We start from the raw sequence: 20,023 nt of genomic DNA on the forward strand, positions 1-20,023 counted from the left end.
TATCATTGTATGCATTCAAAGACTATTTTGTACCAACAATATCAAATAAAGTGTCAACGCAGAACATTCTATATCGGTAGTGGCAGGACAGTGCTTCATGATGGTGCTTAATATTAGTTATATCAACAACATGCTTCATAACAACAATTAAGTCTTCAGATTTAAAAAATCTCAATGGACTGGGCAGATCTGTTAGATAGGGGTGGCCCAGGCTGGCTATTCCACAGCTTGGGGTCAGCGGCCGCAAGGGCATGTAGTGTACGGACCACAGTCACTCCTGCTTTTCTGACCGGTTCTGGGCACAGCCAGCAGCAATTTCTCAGCAGGCCTCAGAGCTCTGACTGGCTGTAGCGGTGCAGGAGTTCAGAAATATTCTGCCTGACGTTTTTTATAGAGAGGAGCCAACCCATTTCGAGATTTAAATACAAATGATAGAAGCTTACATTTTAATTCTAAAACTAACAGGAAGTCAATGAAGATGAAGTGAGGCCAATACCAGAGTGATATGGTCATATTTTTTACTGTGCCAGTATAAAAAGGCGAGCAGCTGCATTTGAACCATTAAAGATGCCTGAGTGAGGACTGATCAGTGCCAGTGTATTTGCAGTAGTCGAGTCTGCATGGACAAAATAATATGGATGGATAGTTTGAAAGATGAGATAATTTCTTCAGTTTTGCTTTCATTGAGGTTTGGAAATGGTTTGTCTAACCAGGTTTTTACATCTTCTAATCTAAGCAGTCAAGTAACAGCTGAAATGAGTCATTAAAAAATGACTTTGAGAGGTATACGTACATCTGCAGTGCTAATTATTTTTATTTTAGTTTTTGGCTAGATCAGTGCTACTCAACCCGTTTGTATCTGCGGCTCGTCATGGTGGTTACCAATACAAATATAATTAGTCATTTTAATTGTTTTGAACAAAATTGTAGGTATTGTATTGTTTGTTCCAAGAGAAAGTGATATGGCCTGATGTCAGCTGAGTATTAACCACTTAAATATTCACCTGTGATAATCTGTTCATTATATGTTCTCTTCACATTTTGTGAATGAAGCCTCATTTTGTAACTTCATCATGATTAATTACAATGTTTTTGTTCATTGAGGTTTGTCCTTTTTACTGTGTGTTTCCTTAATTTTTATACTAGTCGTGTGTAGTCTGTTACAAAATCACATTGTAAACGTTTCTAAATAATACTGACATTTTTAGCGTGCAGACTTTGGACTTTTGTAATTTCGCTGAGTGTCCCCTGAGCCATCTTAAATTCAGTAGCCCTGGGCTAGATTGTCAATGGTGGTACAATGTTTTGGTAATAATTAAACAATAATTATTATTATTTATTTTGACCTGATTTTATCATGTCACATGAACCACGTCACATTGTAAGTGTTTATTTTGAAGATGACTTGATATGAATTGTTTCATTTCTAAATGAATTCACACTGTGCTGTACATAGCATCTGTACGTCTGTACATACAGTATGTGCAAGGTGTTACTAGGGTGTGACTGTCTTTGGCTCAGGTGGGTGTTTACTCCTCCTGGTGTATTTAAGTGTTTGTGTCTTTGGGCAGACAGGATGTGCGGCTGTTTTCAGCACGCTCCAGGAGATGAAAGGCCGGAGGGGGTGTGGAAGTAGCCAAGTGCTGTTCAGGTAACAGACTGTCTACTCAGAAATGTTTTAAAGAATCCAAGCATGTTGTCCTCAGCATTCCAAGTGTGTACTGCAGGGTGCCACAAGGAAACACCACTCACCACCATGCCACTTTGATATTCTCTCCTCCAAACAACTCAACACACCCTGCAAAGCTGGGCATATTGCTACCACTTATAGGTCCAGGTGCTCAGCGGAATCTTGAAACATGTCCAAAAGTCAAAAGCAGGATCTGTGATTCTAAAATTGTCCATTGTCCATTAAGTCTGTGCTGTAAAACATTGTCACGTTACTGTCAGTTGTGTTGAATTAGACGGATATAACATCTGTCTTCAGGCTCAAATATATTGCAGAAGAATAAATAACTGCAGCTTAGTCTTTATGGTGACTGACATACCAAGACTGCAATGCTGTTGGGCAGGTTTACTGTTTTCTTTTGTTTAATTATTTATAACCACATTGATCCTTAACAAAACCCATGGTTCACATAGGTGAAACCATATATTTTAGAGTGTTTCTGTTTGGATTCATGTGTCCTTGAGACTGAGCTGTTGGTTTCATTATGAGGTAGAAGGAAAGATTTACACATTTTTGAGACCATAAAGATATTTTGTGTGGAGGTACAGTGTAAATATTAATGAACGATAATAAAAACCTGACTCATTTGTCTACATATAGACTGTGTCATTAAGACATGTGAATCCCTTGACTCCTTCAAAACCGCTCTCAAAGGGCACCTACGGACGGCTGCAATTCGAAACTGGCCCCAGTAATATCTGAATCCACCACCCACCCCCTTTTCCCCTCACTGTATATGTTTCCCCCCCCTTTTTTTATCTACTTTATGATGATTTCCTGTTTTTGGCTATATAGTGTATATAAGTGTATATTTGTCTTTAAATGTTATGATGAATTGATAACGGTGGACCCTCTTGTAAACAAGTGTAATGCTTTATGGTGTCATCAACTCACAGTTAACAGTTTTTGTATTGAGTTGTGCTTAAATGTAGGCTACTGTAATTTTGCAAATAAATACTTAATAAATACTTCAATCAATCAATCAATATCTTCCACAATAGTACGAAAATAACAGTTATGGCTGGCATCAAAATATACTTACAGTATCAAAGTAGAAGTACCTATTAGTATTAGTAGTAATGTAAAATAGGCCTATACATAATGTGAACATGTTTCATCCTTCAACTTCAAGCCCCCAAATGACTGGATAATATACAGGTTTTGTAGCCCTGACCTTAATCGAATGTTTAATCATGTTACATGTGGGCACATATGTCCTGTTACAGTTTTTACACAGGTCTGTTATCTGGTTTAAACAACAGCTTTCTATTTATTGTACATATTTTGGTTCTGCCCTGGGTTAAACCACCATGTGTATATTTATTTACTGTAGACCTACAGTTTCTGTATCAGGTTATACGGGACTGGGTTAAAACAACCTGTGTTCTGTGTATTTACTGTACAGTAGGCTACATCTTTACACATGGTCTATGCTCTCTAGACTCTGAGACTGCATGGGTTGTTAAACCATGTGTTCTATTTCCAGACAGTGATTTGCAATGGGCAGACGAGACGAGACCTTTAAGTACAGACCAGAGTGGATGGATCACAGTGGGTCACGTGATAGTTGATACAGTACTAGCGCTACAACCTGCCTTCTCCCAGCTAGCTGTCCGGTCCGTGTGTTGCGATTGAAAAGGTAACATTTTCTCCGCCAGCTTTGAGGATTATAATTTAGTTGTAGTTGTCACAGTAGCCCTATCGCTCACACTTTTATAGAGCCAAACGCCCCATGCATTGACAATAAATGGCACGCGTGCTTTCTTTCGTTCTCCAAAAAGGAAACGATCAGACATCGCTCCCGAGTCCCTTCCGACTGTAGGCCTGAATTCATAATAAACATTGATTGAAACACGTCGTAGTAGAATCAATGCTATAGCAATTATTTCACATTTGACTGCATTATTCCTTCCGCAATGAACAGAAAACAATATCGATGGCAAGAATGATATGACAAGGACCTGTGTCGAGTCGGATTTGTGAAGATTACAGTCAATAAAGTGCTCTGCACAAAACTCAGCCTCCTAATCCCTGTGTGAAAGGGTTGGGCAGTGACTGACTGACAGTGCACCGGCGGTTCAATCTGACTTTTCCCAAAACGGTGAAGATTTGAAGCATGAATGAATGGAGATGAGTCATTCTGATTTGTCTAACCAAACCTGGCTGTAGAGTAGACTATGTATGCTGGGTGTCATACGTGATTTTAGATGCAAGCCCACACTTAACAAATTACAGAAAAATAAATGTTGCCATTGTGTCAATTTATTTATTTGTGTCATTATAAAACGTGCGTGGTTTGGCCGATATATAATCAAAGAGCAAACAAAGTCACATCACATGTATCATTATAATGTATGCCTGTTAAGATTCTTTTTAATAAAAAATAATAATAGATACCTTTTCTACTCTGGAATTCTATTTTGTTCAGTTCTCTAGGATGGCAGAGCCCCCCCTGTCATGTGACTGTTTTGTGTCCTTGCCACCTGGCTCTCGTGATGATCATGTCATTTTTGGGAAAAACTCTGATCGTCCCAGGGATGAGGTTCAGGAGGTGGTGTACCTCCCCGCTGCCTCTCACCCGACAGGCTCCGTGGTGGAGGTAGGCAGGCTAAGCTGTCTATTAGCTCATAGCTGTCAACCCTTGCAACGCAGTTGCTAATCTATGCTAATCTGTTTTACTATTCATGGATGTTATAAATTGTAATTGTATCTGGACTGGTATCTATATGGTACATGTGAAAATTGTATAGCTATATCACAACTCATTCATGCTAATAATTTGTTCAGTGGTATACTGATGGCATGGATTGAGTATGTCTTAATAGAAAGCTTATTTGGCTACAATGACATTGTGGGACGTTGGACCTGATTGTTGTCAATTAACTTAAGCAATCAAATATGAGACATTGAAAAGACTATTTTGTACAAGCTGAAGCTGATCGTCAACCAATACACATTACAGTCTACTAGGTATTATATCCACATTTAGGTATAAAATACCGTATAGCACTTGAAAATATAAAATACATGTGCTCTTTGACATCATACATTTTTTTTAAAAACATATGTTTATTCATTTTCTTTACAGTACACATAAGTATTTTCAACAATTGACATATATGTTTTCCCCCCCACATCCCCCTGGCAGCACAAATACAAACAAAATCTTATCACGAAATGATAAATAAAACACATTACATACAGTTAAACAAACAGATTCACAATGTCCATCACAGTTCCCTACCCCCACCCCCCAGCTGACTACTCAGTTAACAATCATACATTTTTACTGCTACAAATCTTTCTCTTTTTCTCTCTCACTCTCTCTGTGTAGTGCACATACATTCAGATCCCTCAGGTAGAGCACACCCATGCTGTGGTCCTCAGTAGGCCTTCCTGGTTATGGGGTGCTGAGATGGGAGCCAGTGACCATGGAGTCTGCATTGGGAATGAGGCTGTGTGGACCCGTGAGCCTGTCACGCCTGGGGAGGCTCTGTTGGGCATGGACCTAGTCCGGTAAGTATTGAACAATGGAGGGAAAAGTTTTTACTTACGCTAAGTATCAATACTGCAATTTAGAAATATGCTCTGTTATTAAAAATCTGGTATTCAAAATTATTGTACTAAAGCAAATCAATTATCAAAATATAATACTTAAAAAGATCTTTATTGAGAGACTATCAATGGCTAGGACGCAATTCCGTTGTTCTTATTCTTTGCATGCTTTTTATAATGTTGTGTCAGAGCTTTTTTCTTGTTTGTTTTTATGTTTATATTATGTATGTGTGTTCCAAATATATATATATATATATATATATATATATATATATATATATATATATATATATATATATATATAATCCTGAATCCTACTGTGAAACCTAAACAATTAGTCTGTTTCCAAAAATATATAAAATCCATCCATTTGATTGGCTAACTGATGGCTTTTCTGCAGAGGGTTCTGTAATTCTGTTTAGTTAATCTTATCAATTATTCTCAGTCAATGAAATGAGTCAGACAAAATGTTATCCCTGGATGATGTCCAAGCTATAAATCACTGTCTTCATTCCAGTAATGTTTCCTATCAGGTGCATATGAAGCTCATGACATTTTATTAGGAACCCCTTGATGGGAAAATGTAGCTTCTTTAATATGTAGAAGACACAATCCTTCCTCCATAAAACATCCAGAGGAAAAGTGCAGTGCTAAACATGACAGCGTTTTGGCACCAGCTTGTCCTGTTCCTGTTCAATATAAACAAGCATGTCTCATAATTGGCAGCTTGGGACTGGAACGTGGAGACAGTGCATGGGAGGCGGTGACAGTGATCACTGACCTCATGGAGCAGTATGGCCAAGGAGGACCTTGTAGAGAGGATCCTGAACCATTCAGCTACCACAACACATATCTCCTGGTGGACCGCAATGAGGCCTGGGTTCTGGAAACTGCTGGCAGGCTCTGGGTGGCACAGAAAGTCACAGGTGAATTTTGTGTTAAAGCTGCAATCCACAACTTTCATGTTCTGACAACTGACGGGAAATGCACAATTTCATAGTAAATGCGACCTGTGGCCCCAAACAATCTATTGACAGTATGGAAAATATGAACAGTCTATACACAGTAGATAATGGGAAATGCAAATGGGACAGGCCTATTATGCTAGTTTGTCGGGCCGGGCCAGCCCAGTTAGGGCCCAGTTATGGCCGCAGGCCAGGTGAGAACTCTATTCCTCGCCTCCACCACCACCTCCACACCATCCATTTTAGCACCAACGATGGAGCTGGCCCTCTTCACCAGCTTGTTCAATCTGTTAATGTCCATTGTGTTGATGTTACCCACCTGCAAATTATGCAAAGAAGAGCACACTGGCCACTAAATGCTGGTAGAACCTATGCAGCATCATGTTGTTGTATGTAGAAGGACCTGAGTCTCCTTAGGAAGAACAGCTTGCTGTTTTCTTCCTGTAGAGAGGGCCACTGTGTTGTCTGTCCCTTTTAGGTTGTTGTTCATGTGTACACATAGCGATAGGTACTTGTAGGTGTCTATGATCTCCAGTAGTCCCTGTTATATATTGTATTAAAATACTCTACCATACAGATTGGTTAAAATAAGGTTTCATTCATTCAAATAAGTGCAGGAGTTTATTGATTTGCCCAAGGACACATGGCTTTGGATAGATTAGTTACTCCATACAGTAAGTATGTCTGTAGATGATATGTACAGAACTGAGGCTTAGGCCATTCTAGTACTTGAAGTCTTGAGTTTTGTATAGAAAAGTTGACTTCATGTTCATTGGGATTTCTACACAGAATGTAACTACTTGTTTCTCTCAGAGGGTGTGAAAAACATCTCCAATCAACTGACCATCGGCACTGAGATCACAGTAGAGCACCCAGAGCTGCGGTCTGTGGCCCAGGCCCATGGCTGGTGGGATGGAGTGGGACAATTCAACTTTTCTCAGGTATTCAGCCCAGAGAATCCCCCCGCAAGAATGGAACTGGCCAAGCAGCGATACAGTGGAGGCACAGAGCTTCTCCAAAAACATGATGGTGAGGGACACACAGGACAGCAACACCTCACAGGATCAGGATGCAACAGAGAATGTTTATGCCCAATTACGGAATATGTAATTTATTTTTATTTTTCTGTGAATGACACAGCCATACGACAAAGTATAAGTTAGGCCTTACCTTGTTTTATCTACAGGCTCAGTGACAGCAGAAGTAATGATGTCCATTTTAAGGGACAAGCCCAGTGGCATTTGCATGGATTCAGAAGGTTTCTGCACCACTGGCAGCATGGTGTCCATCCTGCCAAGGGACCCAAGCCTGCCCTGCATTCACTTCCTCACTGGGACCCCTAACCCTTCCAGGTTTGTCACTGGCCCAGTCCTAAATACACACTTCAACTTTCTTAGTCTGCTGTATCTAAGTCCTATTTGGACTACAAGGACTGGACAGACACCAAAAGCTGGATATAGGAGGGGCTAGCGTCCCTTAACAAACAAAATGGTGGCATATGGAGATATATGCCATGGTTTCTGCCCAACAACAACGTTTATTTTATTTTTAATGTCTGTGTTCGTGCCTGTATGTCCTGGTTACCTTGTTGTCCCCTTGTGTTTCTGTAGGTCTATATTCAAGCCTTTTGTCTTCACTGACTGTATCACCCCAGTTTCGAGGGTTGTCTCCCCACAGTATGGACCTGACGACCCAGTCAGGATGCAACCTCGCTTCCAGAAAAAGGTGGAGCGCCGACATGACCTTTACAAGGCCCACCAGGTCGCTCATAACACTATGAAGACCAACCCAGTGAGTACTGTTGAAAGACTTGCATAGTACAGTAAGTCTGATTAACTCTGAAGAGTGTACAATTGGAAGTTAAAGGACGACATCATCACCCATTTTCAACCTATCTTTGTATAATTGATCCTCAGGAATGCTCATGATAAATTGGTTCTTTTCTACTCGATCTATGAATCTTTTTTTTTTTTTAATAACTTTTTATTGAATTTTTATGTTTTCACATACAGTAATGAATCATGAAAGGTATAAAAAACAACTGACAGATACAACTTGTCCAAAATGCGACAGCCAGAGTTTTAACTAAAACTAAGATGAGAGAACATATTACTCCAGTTTTAGCTTCACTGCATTGGCTTCCAGTTGTTTTTAGGATTGATTTTAAAATTATTTTACTTGTTTATAAAGCTCTCAATGGTCTCGCACCTTCTTACCTACATGACTGCCTGCCTGTCCCAAACCGCCCCCCTCAGGTCTTCCACTGCTGGCCTGCTCGCTGTGCCTAAACAATGCCAACTATAAAACACGGTGAAGCTTTTTATTGACCTTTTAAATTCCTTGTTATTCATGTCCTCACTGTATTACATTACTGCTATTGTTTAATTCCTTGCTTTTCTTTTTTCCCCATTGCCCTGTAAAGCACTTTGAGCTGCATTTCATGTCATGAAAGGTGCTATACAAATATATATATTTTTAAGAAACCCGCCTACCAGATGTAGAAAAAACGAGAACAATGACTTCTATTTTAGCATGCTAACTGTCCAGGTATAGAAAACCTGCAGTTTCTACTAACTTGGATTCCCCATCGATCGTCACTGGTTGGCGGGTTTCTGAACTATTCACAGCCCTCCTATGAGACAGACTGAGTTGGCAAAAATGGTACCATATTATAAATGACTGAGGAGGACCAATTATATGAATAAACGTTGATAATGGGTGATGTCCTTTAAGGGTTAATTTGGTTGCACAATTCGAACGCTCTTCTGAGTTAAATTAACACTATTTTAATGTGTGGCATGATCTTTGTTTCTCTGCTTTCTATCTGACCCACGTCCTGTGTCCTTCAGGAAGAGGGTTTAGCTGTCTATGAAATCCTAAGAGAGCTGGAGGTCCAGTGTCTGAGTGAAATTTCAGCCATGCTGAACGGAGAGATATCAGGGGATGAACTGGGCGACTTGTTCTTCGACTGTGTGGACACAGAGATAAAGTTTTACCAGTGAGAAGGTAAGCAGACATTCTCTTTTGTGTACCTTTATGAGTATCACATGGATGTGTGCGTGCGTGCATGCATGTGTGCATGCGTGCGTGCTGTTGTAGCTGGTAGGTGCGAGTGAGTGCATGTGAGCGTGCACATTTCTGCCAATTTCTGCCAGTCTGTATGTTGATACCTTCTTGTTCGTTCATTTGTTTAAAATATTTGAAATATGTTGAAACGTTTGCTTATAGTTATACTGATATGCCCAAAATATTAACACCAGGTTCAAAGTAGTGGTAACATATTGCCTGAATGTTATGCCAGACTGTTGGTCATTTTTCAACATCTGCTGTATTAAATTGTCTTTTGTTACAGTGCCCCCAAGTGGAGATCCCTAGTGCTCTCAGACGGCCCTGGGACTGGCTCCTTGTTCCCTGTTTGATCAGTCTCCCTCTCACAAAACACACACACAACGACATCATCATTCCATCATTAACACAGACTAAATTTCTCAACCATTGAGTACTTTTGGAACCCCCTCAAGGAGCCCTGAGTGGAGAACCACTGGTCTAAACGCTCCACGTGATTGGAGCATATTATCATCAGTATCTCTCCGGGGAGCAATGACTGCACCTCATTAGTGAGTGAATGTAATGCTGTAGATTACACAGGCGTCTATGTAGAGCTGAATATGACATTGCACAAATATTGTAAGTACAGTATGGTATTTTGTTTAACATGCTATTTATGTTGCCAGTGAATGGGCTCATTCGATGGACACCCCTAGGGGAGAGATTTAATAAAGATTGTACTCAGTTGTTTGTTGTGCTTTTTTAACATTATGTATAGTTTTTAGTTAAATTGCATAACAATGAAAGCATTTGAGGTGATGAATACCGTGGTGCTGTTTATTCCCCCAAAAACTTAAAACTCAAAGAAAATACTGTCAAACTGTTTGTGTCAACCAAGTATATTACTATTATGTAATGTATGCGTAAAACTATCTTGCTGCTTAAACACTTAAATCTCAGCATAAATGTTGTGGGGCAAAACCGAAGATATTTAATGTAGAGCGAAAAGTCACTAATAGCATAGAGCCCAGGAGCCATAAAGCGTTACACTTGTTTACAATAGGGTCCACCATGTTCAATTCATCATAACAAAATTTAGAGACGTACAAATATACACTATATTCAAAAACAGGAAATCATCATAGAGGAAGTAAAAAGGGGTGGGTGGGAGAATCAGATTTAATGGGAACCAGTTTCGAATTGCAGCTGTCCCGTAGGTGCCCTTTGAGAGTTTGAAGGTGTCAAGGGATTCGCATGTCTTAATGACTGTTGGTAGGGCGTTATTTTTTTGGTAGGAGCGAAAATAATTTAGTCCCTTGTTTGTGCCGAATCTGGGTTAATGGTTTGTTGACCTCCTCTGGTGTTATGGGTGTGGACTTCGTTGACATTAAGGAAGTATTTAGACACATGGGTATCTTGGTGGTGTATCGAATCTTGTGGACGAGTCACCAGACCAATTGCAAGAAAGATGCTGTACTCTGTCGTCGACCCTAAACCATTCCAGCCTATATTAAAGTGGGCAGGGGTGAGGTGGGTCCGGGTAATGAGGCCAAGTTTGGAGCCTTGTTTTAAGGGCCTTTGAGGTGCTGTGGTACCAAGAGGTGCATGCATAGTCAAAGAACCTTGTAAGAGGGCTCCTGTAAGGTTCTTCAGGGTGTTCTTGTTGACCAGTGAGGAGATCCTACATAGAGATAGAGAGATATGTTGTTTATTAATTAGAAATATAAAGACATTTCGAATTTTCGATGAATAGTGAGTGACTACTACTTCACAACAAACCATGTACAACCCAGATTCGGCACAAACAAGGGACTAAATTATTTTCGCTCCTATGCCACCAAAATGTGGAACGCCCTACCAACAGTCATTAAGACATGTGAATCCCTTGACTCCTTCAAAACCGCTCTCAAAGGGCACCTACGGATGGCTGCAATTCGAAACTGGCCTCTGTAAAATCTGAATGCCCCCCCATGATATGTATCTTTTCCCTTTTTGCTTCCTATATGATGAATTCCTGTTCTGTTTTTGAACGACATAGAAGTGTCTATTTGTATGTCTCTAAATGTTTTGATGAATTGAACAATGTGGACCCTGTTGTAAACAAGTGTAATGCTTAATTGGGTCGTCCACTCACAGTTAACAGTCTTTGTATTGAGTTTGTGCTTGAAATGTACTGTAATTCTACAAACTGTTAATAAATATTTCAATCAATCAATCAAAAACATGCTTGGCGTTTAAGCCTCCGTCCAGTGGGTGGAGGTAGTGCAACTCATGTCAGACACTCAGAAGTCCGAACAGTCAGCAAAGAGATCTCTCTTTGCAGTCCGTAAAGCTCGTGGGGTAATCGCGTCGAGTCGATTAAACCTCACGTCACCACTCACCAGCATAGCTAGTCTAGAGTCTATGGTCACCAGACTTTCAGAAAGCCTGGTGACGCGAGGTTAGACTTTTACTAGACGACAGAAATTTTGGGATAGCAAACAAGCAAAGCAACTATAGCTCACTGTCACTGTCACATACCCGGTCCCGCGCGAGCGCCACATAACATTTTTAAAGGCGGTTTATTTGTATCCAAATAAGTCATTTCACAAAACAAGAATTCCATCATTGTTTTCTTGTAGTAAACGCATGCATTTGTAAATTGCTATGACGATCGGAAGCAGCAGAGAAGGTAACTTCATTCTACAATAGCTAAGTGCACGTTGATGCTATGCTAGCCCCGATACGTTCCCTCAGTCTCTACTCTCATTCTGTAGCTCCGAATGAGCGTAGGGACTGAGGGAACGCATCGGGGCTAAATGCTATGCTAGGTTAACGTTAATGTTGTGTATCCTGGATCTGCACAAACGACGTATCTTTTTGAAATCATAGTTTTAACATGTATTTCAAGAGAGCTAGTGGTAACACATACCACCATTCATTAACTAAGCAACAGTAGCGACCACCACTAAGATAAATGAGTTGACTTGCTAAGGTTAACTTAGGCTTTTCGCTCGGGCCGAGCCAGTGAGTGATCCTCTAGTTGAAAAACGAGTATTATTCCAATCTAATCAATGGAGACAAGTTATTGTCACCAAGACAACATCTTGCTTGTAGTGTTCAATATGGACACCCTTCATCTCTTAGACTCCTGATGAAAATGCATTTGCAGCAGATCGTGATATCAATTTGATCCTATCAGGAGAGAGAACTCCTACAGGATATTGAGGATAAACAAGTGGAATTGGATGACAAAGAAATTAGCAAACTGGAACTAGAACACTGATTTGAAGCTAGTGGGTTGGTTGTTCACTTGATTTAAAGAGTGGGCATTCTCCTGATCCCAAGCACTGGCAATTGCATTGCAATGAGAATATAGAGCTTCAACATTTGTTTTAACCAAATATATTTCTTACACTTCCTGCATAGTACTTGCTCTGTTATGGGCCTTATGTATATTGGTAATATTGGTGTAAAACTGATAGGAGCGTGCTGAGGGAACATGGCACTTACCCCAAACAGACCTGCCTTCCAAAACAATGAAATATGATTGTCTTCTTTGCATTATATACATTTTAAATGACCAAATGCTAAAATGGCAGAGTCATTAGTTTAAACTTGTGTTTTGTTGAACATTTTTGACATAGTAAATAGCTTTGCAAAGTTGGCATGGACCCAAAGACATTATTTTGCTTAGTAAATGTGGTATGGAGTGCAAAGCATCGATGAGTAATTTAATTTTGTTCGCTGTCTGTGATTCAACTGGATTGTTTTGACCTTTTTTGTGAGATTGGCCAAGTGTAGTACTGTAATTGTTTTTGTTTTGGTTGCAGTACACCTTTGAAAAACACCCAGCCAGGCCCACCAGAGTCATCTTGAGAGAATGAACTCAAGGGAATCAACGTATTACCGAAATCCCCAGTATGAAGATGGAGACACAAGACATGAGGATTATTATGATGACGGATGGGAAGAAAGACAAGAACATAACCATGATACACAAAGGGATACACACTGGTATGGTGGAGAGGTACCGAGTAGTATGGAGAGGTCCGGAGGAGATGGGGAGCACAGTGACACCCCTAGGAGACAGGTGTTCATTGAAAAATCGTCGAACAGTGACCAGACTAGAAGAAGCCCATTGAAGAGGCACAGTAACAGTCTTGGTAGCATTTCCCCTGTAAAATACATGGACAGGGAATATCCAAGATTCAAGGAGATGGACGAGGAATTTGTGCGAAAACAGAGACAGCTTCAAATGATCGAGGAAGAGATTGCCCGCAAGAAATCGGCCATCAAATTCTTGTCTTCTGAGACCGAGCGATGCCTTTCTGAAAAGAAACGACGGAGGTTTACAGAGGATGTTGACGATTTCAAATATGGGCAATCACCAGATGATTCTGAATACAGGCAATCATCTAATCATATGTACAGGGAAAATGATTTCCCATGTAGACAACCACCTAGGGATAATTTATCCTACAAGAAAACATCTAGGGATTCATCACACAGGAACCAACCTGAAGATTTCACATACAACCAACCATCTGATGATTCCACATACAGAAAATCACCTGCACACTACAAAGAGAGACATTTTCAAGACTGCAGCAATGATGAAGAGACACAATCTACCCAGTTCTTTTCAACGGTATTGTGACAAGTGGTTTATGTCTTCACCTTTGTTTATTTAATTTCCAGATCCATTTGTATTGTGGGATTAACTCAGAAGTTTGATTTTATAGTTAAAACATTTCCTAATTTGTATCACTATTTTGAATCAGGTCGATGCCATACCCCGGGAGAGAGACTACAGTCCTTCCTCAGACTATGGCGATCATCGGAAAAATAGTTTGAGACATGAAAGGAATACATCTTATGAACAGGTAAGCTCTTCTTTGACAATATGCTCATTGATGCTTAATGCATTATGTATCTATCCACATCTTTAATTTTACCAATTATTTTCAAGGTTATTGTGACGATTGATTCAAACTGGTTTGTTTAATTATTGCAAACTTTTCATTTATTTATTTCCAACTGCATTTGTATTATGCTTAGGTTGGATGAACTCAAGTGTGATTTAAAAGTTTAAACTTAATTTCCTTTTTTGTTTATTCAACATTGCAACATTCTTCAATTTATTTTTATCAGGTTGATGCCATACCCCGAGAGAGAGATTACAGTCCTTCCTCAGACTATGAAGATCATCGAAATAGATTGAGACATGAAAGGAATACATCTTATGAACAGGTAGGCTTATTCTACGAGATCCTTTTACGAATTATATTTATCTACTCACATCCACGTCTGTGCAGATAATGGTTGCTTAAGTCTGTTCTCTTGCCTTCAAAACAAGTTCCTTTTTTACATATGATGATACTGTTTATTTTTTTAAAGGTATGATGATCATGCCCCTCTCTCTTTCACACTTTCACAGTCCATATTTCGGCATAATCATTAGCAAAGCCTATTTGCACATATTTCGGCATATCTGCATGCCGTTGCCGGAGTAATTCATGTGCAAATAAAGTCCATAAGTGGGTATATCTGCGCACCCTCCACAGACAGACACTGGCCGCCTGCCCACCACATTTTGAACTTTATATAGTAGACATTGCAGTGCATACAATGATGTGCATACACATTTGTTAAGATGGGGCAATCTCTGCTCATGGCGATATGTCAAAATTAGACTAGTATTGTCCTTTAATGTGTGATTGATTGCTTATTTCTGTTTATTTTTCATTTCAGGCTTTTGAGGATGAGCTTGATGTCACCGGCGAAGGTCCTGGTCTTGGTGAAAGGCCAGAACAGGAGCACAATGCAGCTGAAAAGGGTTTTGAACGTTTCCTTGGTTTGCTTAACAAAGGAGTGAATGTTGACAAGCTCATCAAGATTGTTAGTCAGTCTACTGTTGCAGCTGATGGCCCGACATGTCCTCAGACTCCTCGCCTGAATGCTGAGAAGCCTTTGTGGTCTGACAGGACAACTAGTCGACAGGAGCGACAGCCAGATAAGCTTGCCTGGAGTGAGAGTCGGGGATCCCCAGTTCCCCAAAAGGGGAACGGGAGCAGTCAACTGCCCCGTCAAAACTCATCCTACAGAAGTTTTCAAAAAGGGGCTCAGTCTGATGAGATCTCTCTGAACAAGAGTAGTGTAGAAGGCAATCTTGTTCGCTCTAGAGCTATGTCTCCCCAATTGGTGGAAAATATTCTTGTTAGACCTGTAGATGAGCAGAAGAGCAGGCAAATGCAGGATCTATTGCAGGTCATTGGTATGGATCTAGGGTTTGAAGAGCTGGGCCAAATGTCAAGTCGAATTCAGGAGCGGTTGTATGGAAAGAAGGATGACTTTGAGAAAAGCGATAGTGACCTGAGGAGGGACAGAAGAGTGTCTTCTCGTCATCATAGCAGATCCTTGTCATCAAGCAGATCTAGTTATGGTCCTCAGAAAAAGGAGTCGATAGAGATTCCAAAAGAGGCAAAGCCTTCCTACTTTGTATCCAAACCGCCTGGGATGCCACCTTACGATATGTCTAAGCCACCTCCTACGCTTGTGATGCCAGTTTACAACGATATGTCTAAACCACCTCCTACGCCAGCTTACCCTCCACCTCCGTTCTTCCCATATACATATTCAACAGCCACCCCTGCCATGCCTCCTACCTGGGGAATTAGATTTGGAATGCCGCCTCCTGTCCCTTTCGTTCCTGGATACCCCCCTTGTCCAAGTGTATCGACTTTAAACACCTACCAAGCACCATCTGGCCAAGTGAACACATCATACCAACCTAGTCCTACTATAACTCGTCAGCTCATTCATTTGAGTTGTCCAACTCAAAATCAAAACACAATTCAGCCTCGACCGAAAAAAACACCGGCAATGTCAAGGCCTCGCTTTTTGCAAAATGTAGAAACAAAAACAGACTAGAGGCTACTGATACAGAAAAGCATCTCATTGAAATGTATTGCGAGTACCGTTAAACTTTTAAAACGTTCCCACCAGACAACAATTGTCAGAAGAGAATTGAGCCAAGGTTGCTACCTGAACAGGAACAAATGGACTGACTTCCAGGATGTTTGGAAGTGCCTTTTGAGGCAGGACCAAATCATGGATTCATATGACCTCATTTTTATCACAAGATGTAAAGGCTTTGAGGGGAAATCACCTGTGCTGAAGCAGTTTACGGTAAACGAAGGAAATAGAATCTGCCTAAACTATACACACTTGGCTAATAACCTAGTGCACTGGTTTGACCGAGTTCCACACAGGCAGTATTGAAATATCCCTTCAGCACTGAGATGACCAAGTATTGTGAGCAGCGAAGGTGGCGTTCTGATGTGGGTATGTCTGTTTCTTTACACCCCATGTGACCAAAGTGCTTTTGATCAATGTTTTTATTTTGTTTTTCATTTTCTCATTGCCAATTACGCCATTTCATTGCACCCACTACTAATTGAAGGTGTACTTAGGCAACCACGTTTCCTCCACTACTAGGGGTGCAAATGATCGATTAATGAATGAATTGATATCCTTATCAATCGATTAACTGGTTAGTTGATAAGCCGTGTTTTTTTTTAATTTTTATCCAAGAATCTTCATTTACCTCCCCTGTCTAACATCAAAATCAACATTTTGCTGATATACAGAAATAATACAAAAGGCATATTATCCTCTACCGCGTGCAGACAGCATTACATTCACAGAAAATTGCTGAATTTTCAGTTCATTAACTGTTTTGTCGATTTTTGATTAATTAACATCCCTATCCACACATAGTCACCAGCCACTTCTTTTCAGTTTTCACCTGACAGTGAAGTTTCACCAGGCTTAATACACGTGGAGGAACAGTAGCACTCCTAGTTCTGCTCCGTGCAGAATTCCCACCCACAAACATGGTCAAATGTGTGTGTTTGGAGCACCTGGCCAAGCTGGAGACACGGTGGAGGAAAACAACTCCAGTCTCTACAATGGTGTTCAGGTACTTTTCCCCCTGCACCACAGAGGGCTGATATATTGTTGCAGATTAATTGTCATGTAAATATTTGCGATTAGAAATTGTTTATTTGGCTTTGAACAGTGGAATATAAATAAAACATACATTTCCGTTTGCCTTTTCGTCATTGTAAACAAAAATGTGACATACCGGTAACTTAAATATACAAAGAAATTACTGACTTGTACCCATAATCAATTTGGTGGAAATCTATGCTGCCTATGCATCATGGTGCAGTTGAGCTTAAATTAATTTGTACATAGTAATGGTGACAATTGTTACTAGTATAGAAAATGAGATGTCCTAAACAAAGTGGTTTTAACTGACTGACTGGCCTAGACTAGTCTTGTGTTCTCGTAGCCCCATACCTCTCCCTACCTTGATATTGTATCTCTAGAGTCTAGAGCTACAGTATGAGGGGAGGGAGATGGGGGTGGCTAGTGTTCTAGCTGGTGCTAAAAAGAGAAAAAAAGTATACTCTGCAGCAGCATGTACTGTGCAGTGTGCACATCAAACTGTTGCCCACAGCGGTATTTGGCAACAGTATTGAATTTGACTGTATTAGAGATATTGTACGTAGGCCTATGTTTAGTCCTGATTCCATTGACAGACCTTGATCATGTGGTTGGTAAGTACAAGTGCTTGAACACCTAGACAAAGGTGTAGAAGCCACTGGGGCATCAATGCCGCAACCATATTAAGAGGGGCAGCTTGCCATAACGCCACTGCAAGATATGTGCCTGAATCGTATAAATGTACCTGAGATTCATTTTCTGTGTTATTACCGTAACCGTTACTATCTGATACTGTATTTTGGTATGAAAACCCACATGTTTAATGGAACAAAGTATCATCTGACATTTGTAACAAACTGGTTGCAAGTTAATTTATGATTTGAATTGGCATGGCTTGACCCTATTAATAGGATCACCCTGTTGTAAGTGGGGAGTGGACTTTTGTTTGGCAATATGGTTTAAATCCTCTTTGCACCATGGGACGTACTAGCCTTTTCTTTTTAAGATTTGTTTTTAGCATTTTATGCTTTATTTCAGAGTGGTCAGTCAGTGTAGGAAACCAACCATGGGCAAGAAGAGACATGCAAGATAAGACTGGTCAGATTCGAACACGGGTCCTCATGCTCACTATGTATATATTCATATAATATGGTCTGAGCCACCAGCCAACTATTACAGTCTAATCAGTGGAAAGGGAATTGGGCTCTCATCAGTGTCATCACTGGGCCCTTTAAAATGATACAATACCAGTGGTTGATTATTTCATAGAAAAATTGTAAAGGGCAGTTTTGTAATAAAAGCAAAAAATATTTTACATGGCTAAATTGAGTCCCTTTACTCTATCAGGGAAATTAAATGTTTAGTAGTACCGTATATGTTTTGCTGTCTGGCAGAAACCTTGCATCTCCATATTTCAATATTTTGGTTTTTCGTAAAGTGAAAATATTGCATAATAATGCATTTCAAATATTTTTTAAATAGTAAAAACTAAAAAGAAACTGTTTTGGACAAAAGGTTTAAACCTGACAGCAATGATATGCATTTGTGTGTGTGAGTGAGCAGGATATATCCTGCTCACTCAAACACACATGGGTTCGAATGGTAACTTAAAATTATAATATTAATATTGCAGCCTGCTTGCTTTTGGGGATTATTGAACCTTGACTACCAGGTCAAAAGTTGTGTCAGATCCTGTGTCTATATAGATATATGACCTGTGACACAGTTTACAATGTCTCAATTAAAGAGCAGGGAGACAAAATACAACAACCCCAATTGTATAATATATTGTATTAACATACTCTACCATAAAGATCTGGTAAAATTACGCTGTATTCATAAAAACGTATTAACATTGTATTAACGGATACATGCAGCGATGTATCCAGCAGCATATTAATCAGGCCCACCTTTAGTTATTGTAACATGAAAGTTATGAACATAATGCTGCATTGCTAATGCTACAATACAATAATATGCTTTTACGGTACATTTGGTAGGCCTGCTGTAATTATATTTTGAACACTTTTATATGAGCGCGTTTGTGTGCGCGCGTGCGTGCGAGAGAAATTTGTTTTTCAAAACAAATAAGACACAGGCTACTCCGCCCAGATGGTGGCAACCTAGGCCTGTTTGCGCCTTTGCGTCATCATTCTTTTTGAACGCCGCAGAATAAGAATAGATGGGACGATGTGTTGGCTAACTTTGCTAACATTTACATTAGCTAGCCTCTTACTCACGTCACGTCACGTTAAACTTCCATGTACATTGTCCTTCCTTTTTTTGTCAATGTGCAAGCATTGTATCAGTTAATGTTATTGTTTTACTAGTGTGAGTGTCACCACTGGCAGTGATGTGAAGTGGATAAATCATATGTTTCGTCGTTGACTGAAGAGGGGCTCGTCTGGACTCTGGACAGTTAAAAATAGGTAAATTTGTCTATTTGTACGTCTCTAAATGTTTTGATGAATTGAACAAGGTGGACCCTCTTGTAAACAAGTGTAATTCTTAATTGGGTCGTCCACTCACAGTTAACAATCTTTGTATTGAGTTTGTGCTTGAAATGTACTATAATTCTGCAAACTGTTAATACATTATTTAAATCAATCAAAAAAAGGTCGTTACAGTTTTGGGGCGCAGACGCGCAGTTAGTCTCTCTCTCTAGGACGGTCTATGTTCTATTGTTCCGATAGCTCTGGTCCATAGCTCTAATGCCTTCACTAGGGCTATCATG

The 20,023-nt window shown here is 40.0% G+C and overlaps 2 protein-coding genes across 4 annotated transcripts; both read left to right on the forward strand.

The window, feature by feature from the left end:
* Positions 1 to 592: 592 nt before the first annotated feature.
* Positions 593 to 10,044, forward strand: scrn2 (secernin 2). Of its 2 annotated transcripts, none has more exons than XM_080756793.1 (11): positions 593 to 688; positions 1,572 to 1,651; positions 3,216 to 3,368; positions 4,158 to 4,328; positions 5,064 to 5,245; positions 6,011 to 6,210; positions 7,063 to 7,278; positions 7,436 to 7,601; positions 7,860 to 8,040; positions 8,505 to 8,559; positions 9,099 to 9,168. In XM_080756793.1, the coding sequence occupies exons 4-10, from the start codon at positions 4,167 to 4,169 to the stop codon at positions 8,535 to 8,537; spliced, it is 1,140 nt and encodes a 379-aa protein (XP_080612919.1). In that variant the 5' UTR covers positions 593 to 688; positions 1,572 to 1,651; positions 3,216 to 3,368; positions 4,158 to 4,166; the 3' UTR covers positions 8,538 to 8,559; positions 9,099 to 9,168. The 2 variants fall into 2 exon arrangements, with proteins under 2 accessions (XP_080612919.1, XP_080612918.1); XM_080756792.1 differs by lacking the exon at positions 8,505 to 8,559 and adding an exon at positions 9,602 to 10,044 and having other exon boundaries at positions 598 to 688; positions 9,099 to 9,255.
* Positions 10,045 to 11,708: 1,664 nt separating this feature from the next.
* On the forward strand, positions 11,709 to 17,389 carry LOC308312737 (uncharacterized protein). Of its 2 annotated transcripts, none has more exons than XM_080759443.1 (5): positions 11,709 to 11,968; positions 13,110 to 13,927; positions 14,061 to 14,162; positions 14,431 to 14,529; positions 15,031 to 17,389. In XM_080759443.1, the coding sequence occupies exons 2-5, from the start codon at positions 13,160 to 13,162 to the stop codon at positions 16,207 to 16,209; spliced, it is 2,148 nt and encodes a 715-aa protein (XP_080615569.1). In that variant the 5' UTR covers positions 11,709 to 11,968; positions 13,110 to 13,159; the 3' UTR covers positions 16,210 to 17,389. The 2 variants fall into 2 exon arrangements, with proteins under 2 accessions (XP_080615569.1, XP_080615570.1); XM_080759444.1 differs by lacking the exon at positions 11,709 to 11,968 and adding an exon at positions 12,314 to 12,572.
* Positions 17,390 to 20,023: the final 2,634 nt, after the last annotated feature.

The sequence above is a fragment of the Protomyctophum bolini genome (assembly GCF_963924005.1).
Source record: "Protomyctophum bolini genome assembly, chromosome: 3".
Lineage (NCBI taxonomy): Eukaryota > Metazoa > Chordata > Actinopteri > Myctophiformes > Myctophidae > Protomyctophum > Protomyctophum bolini.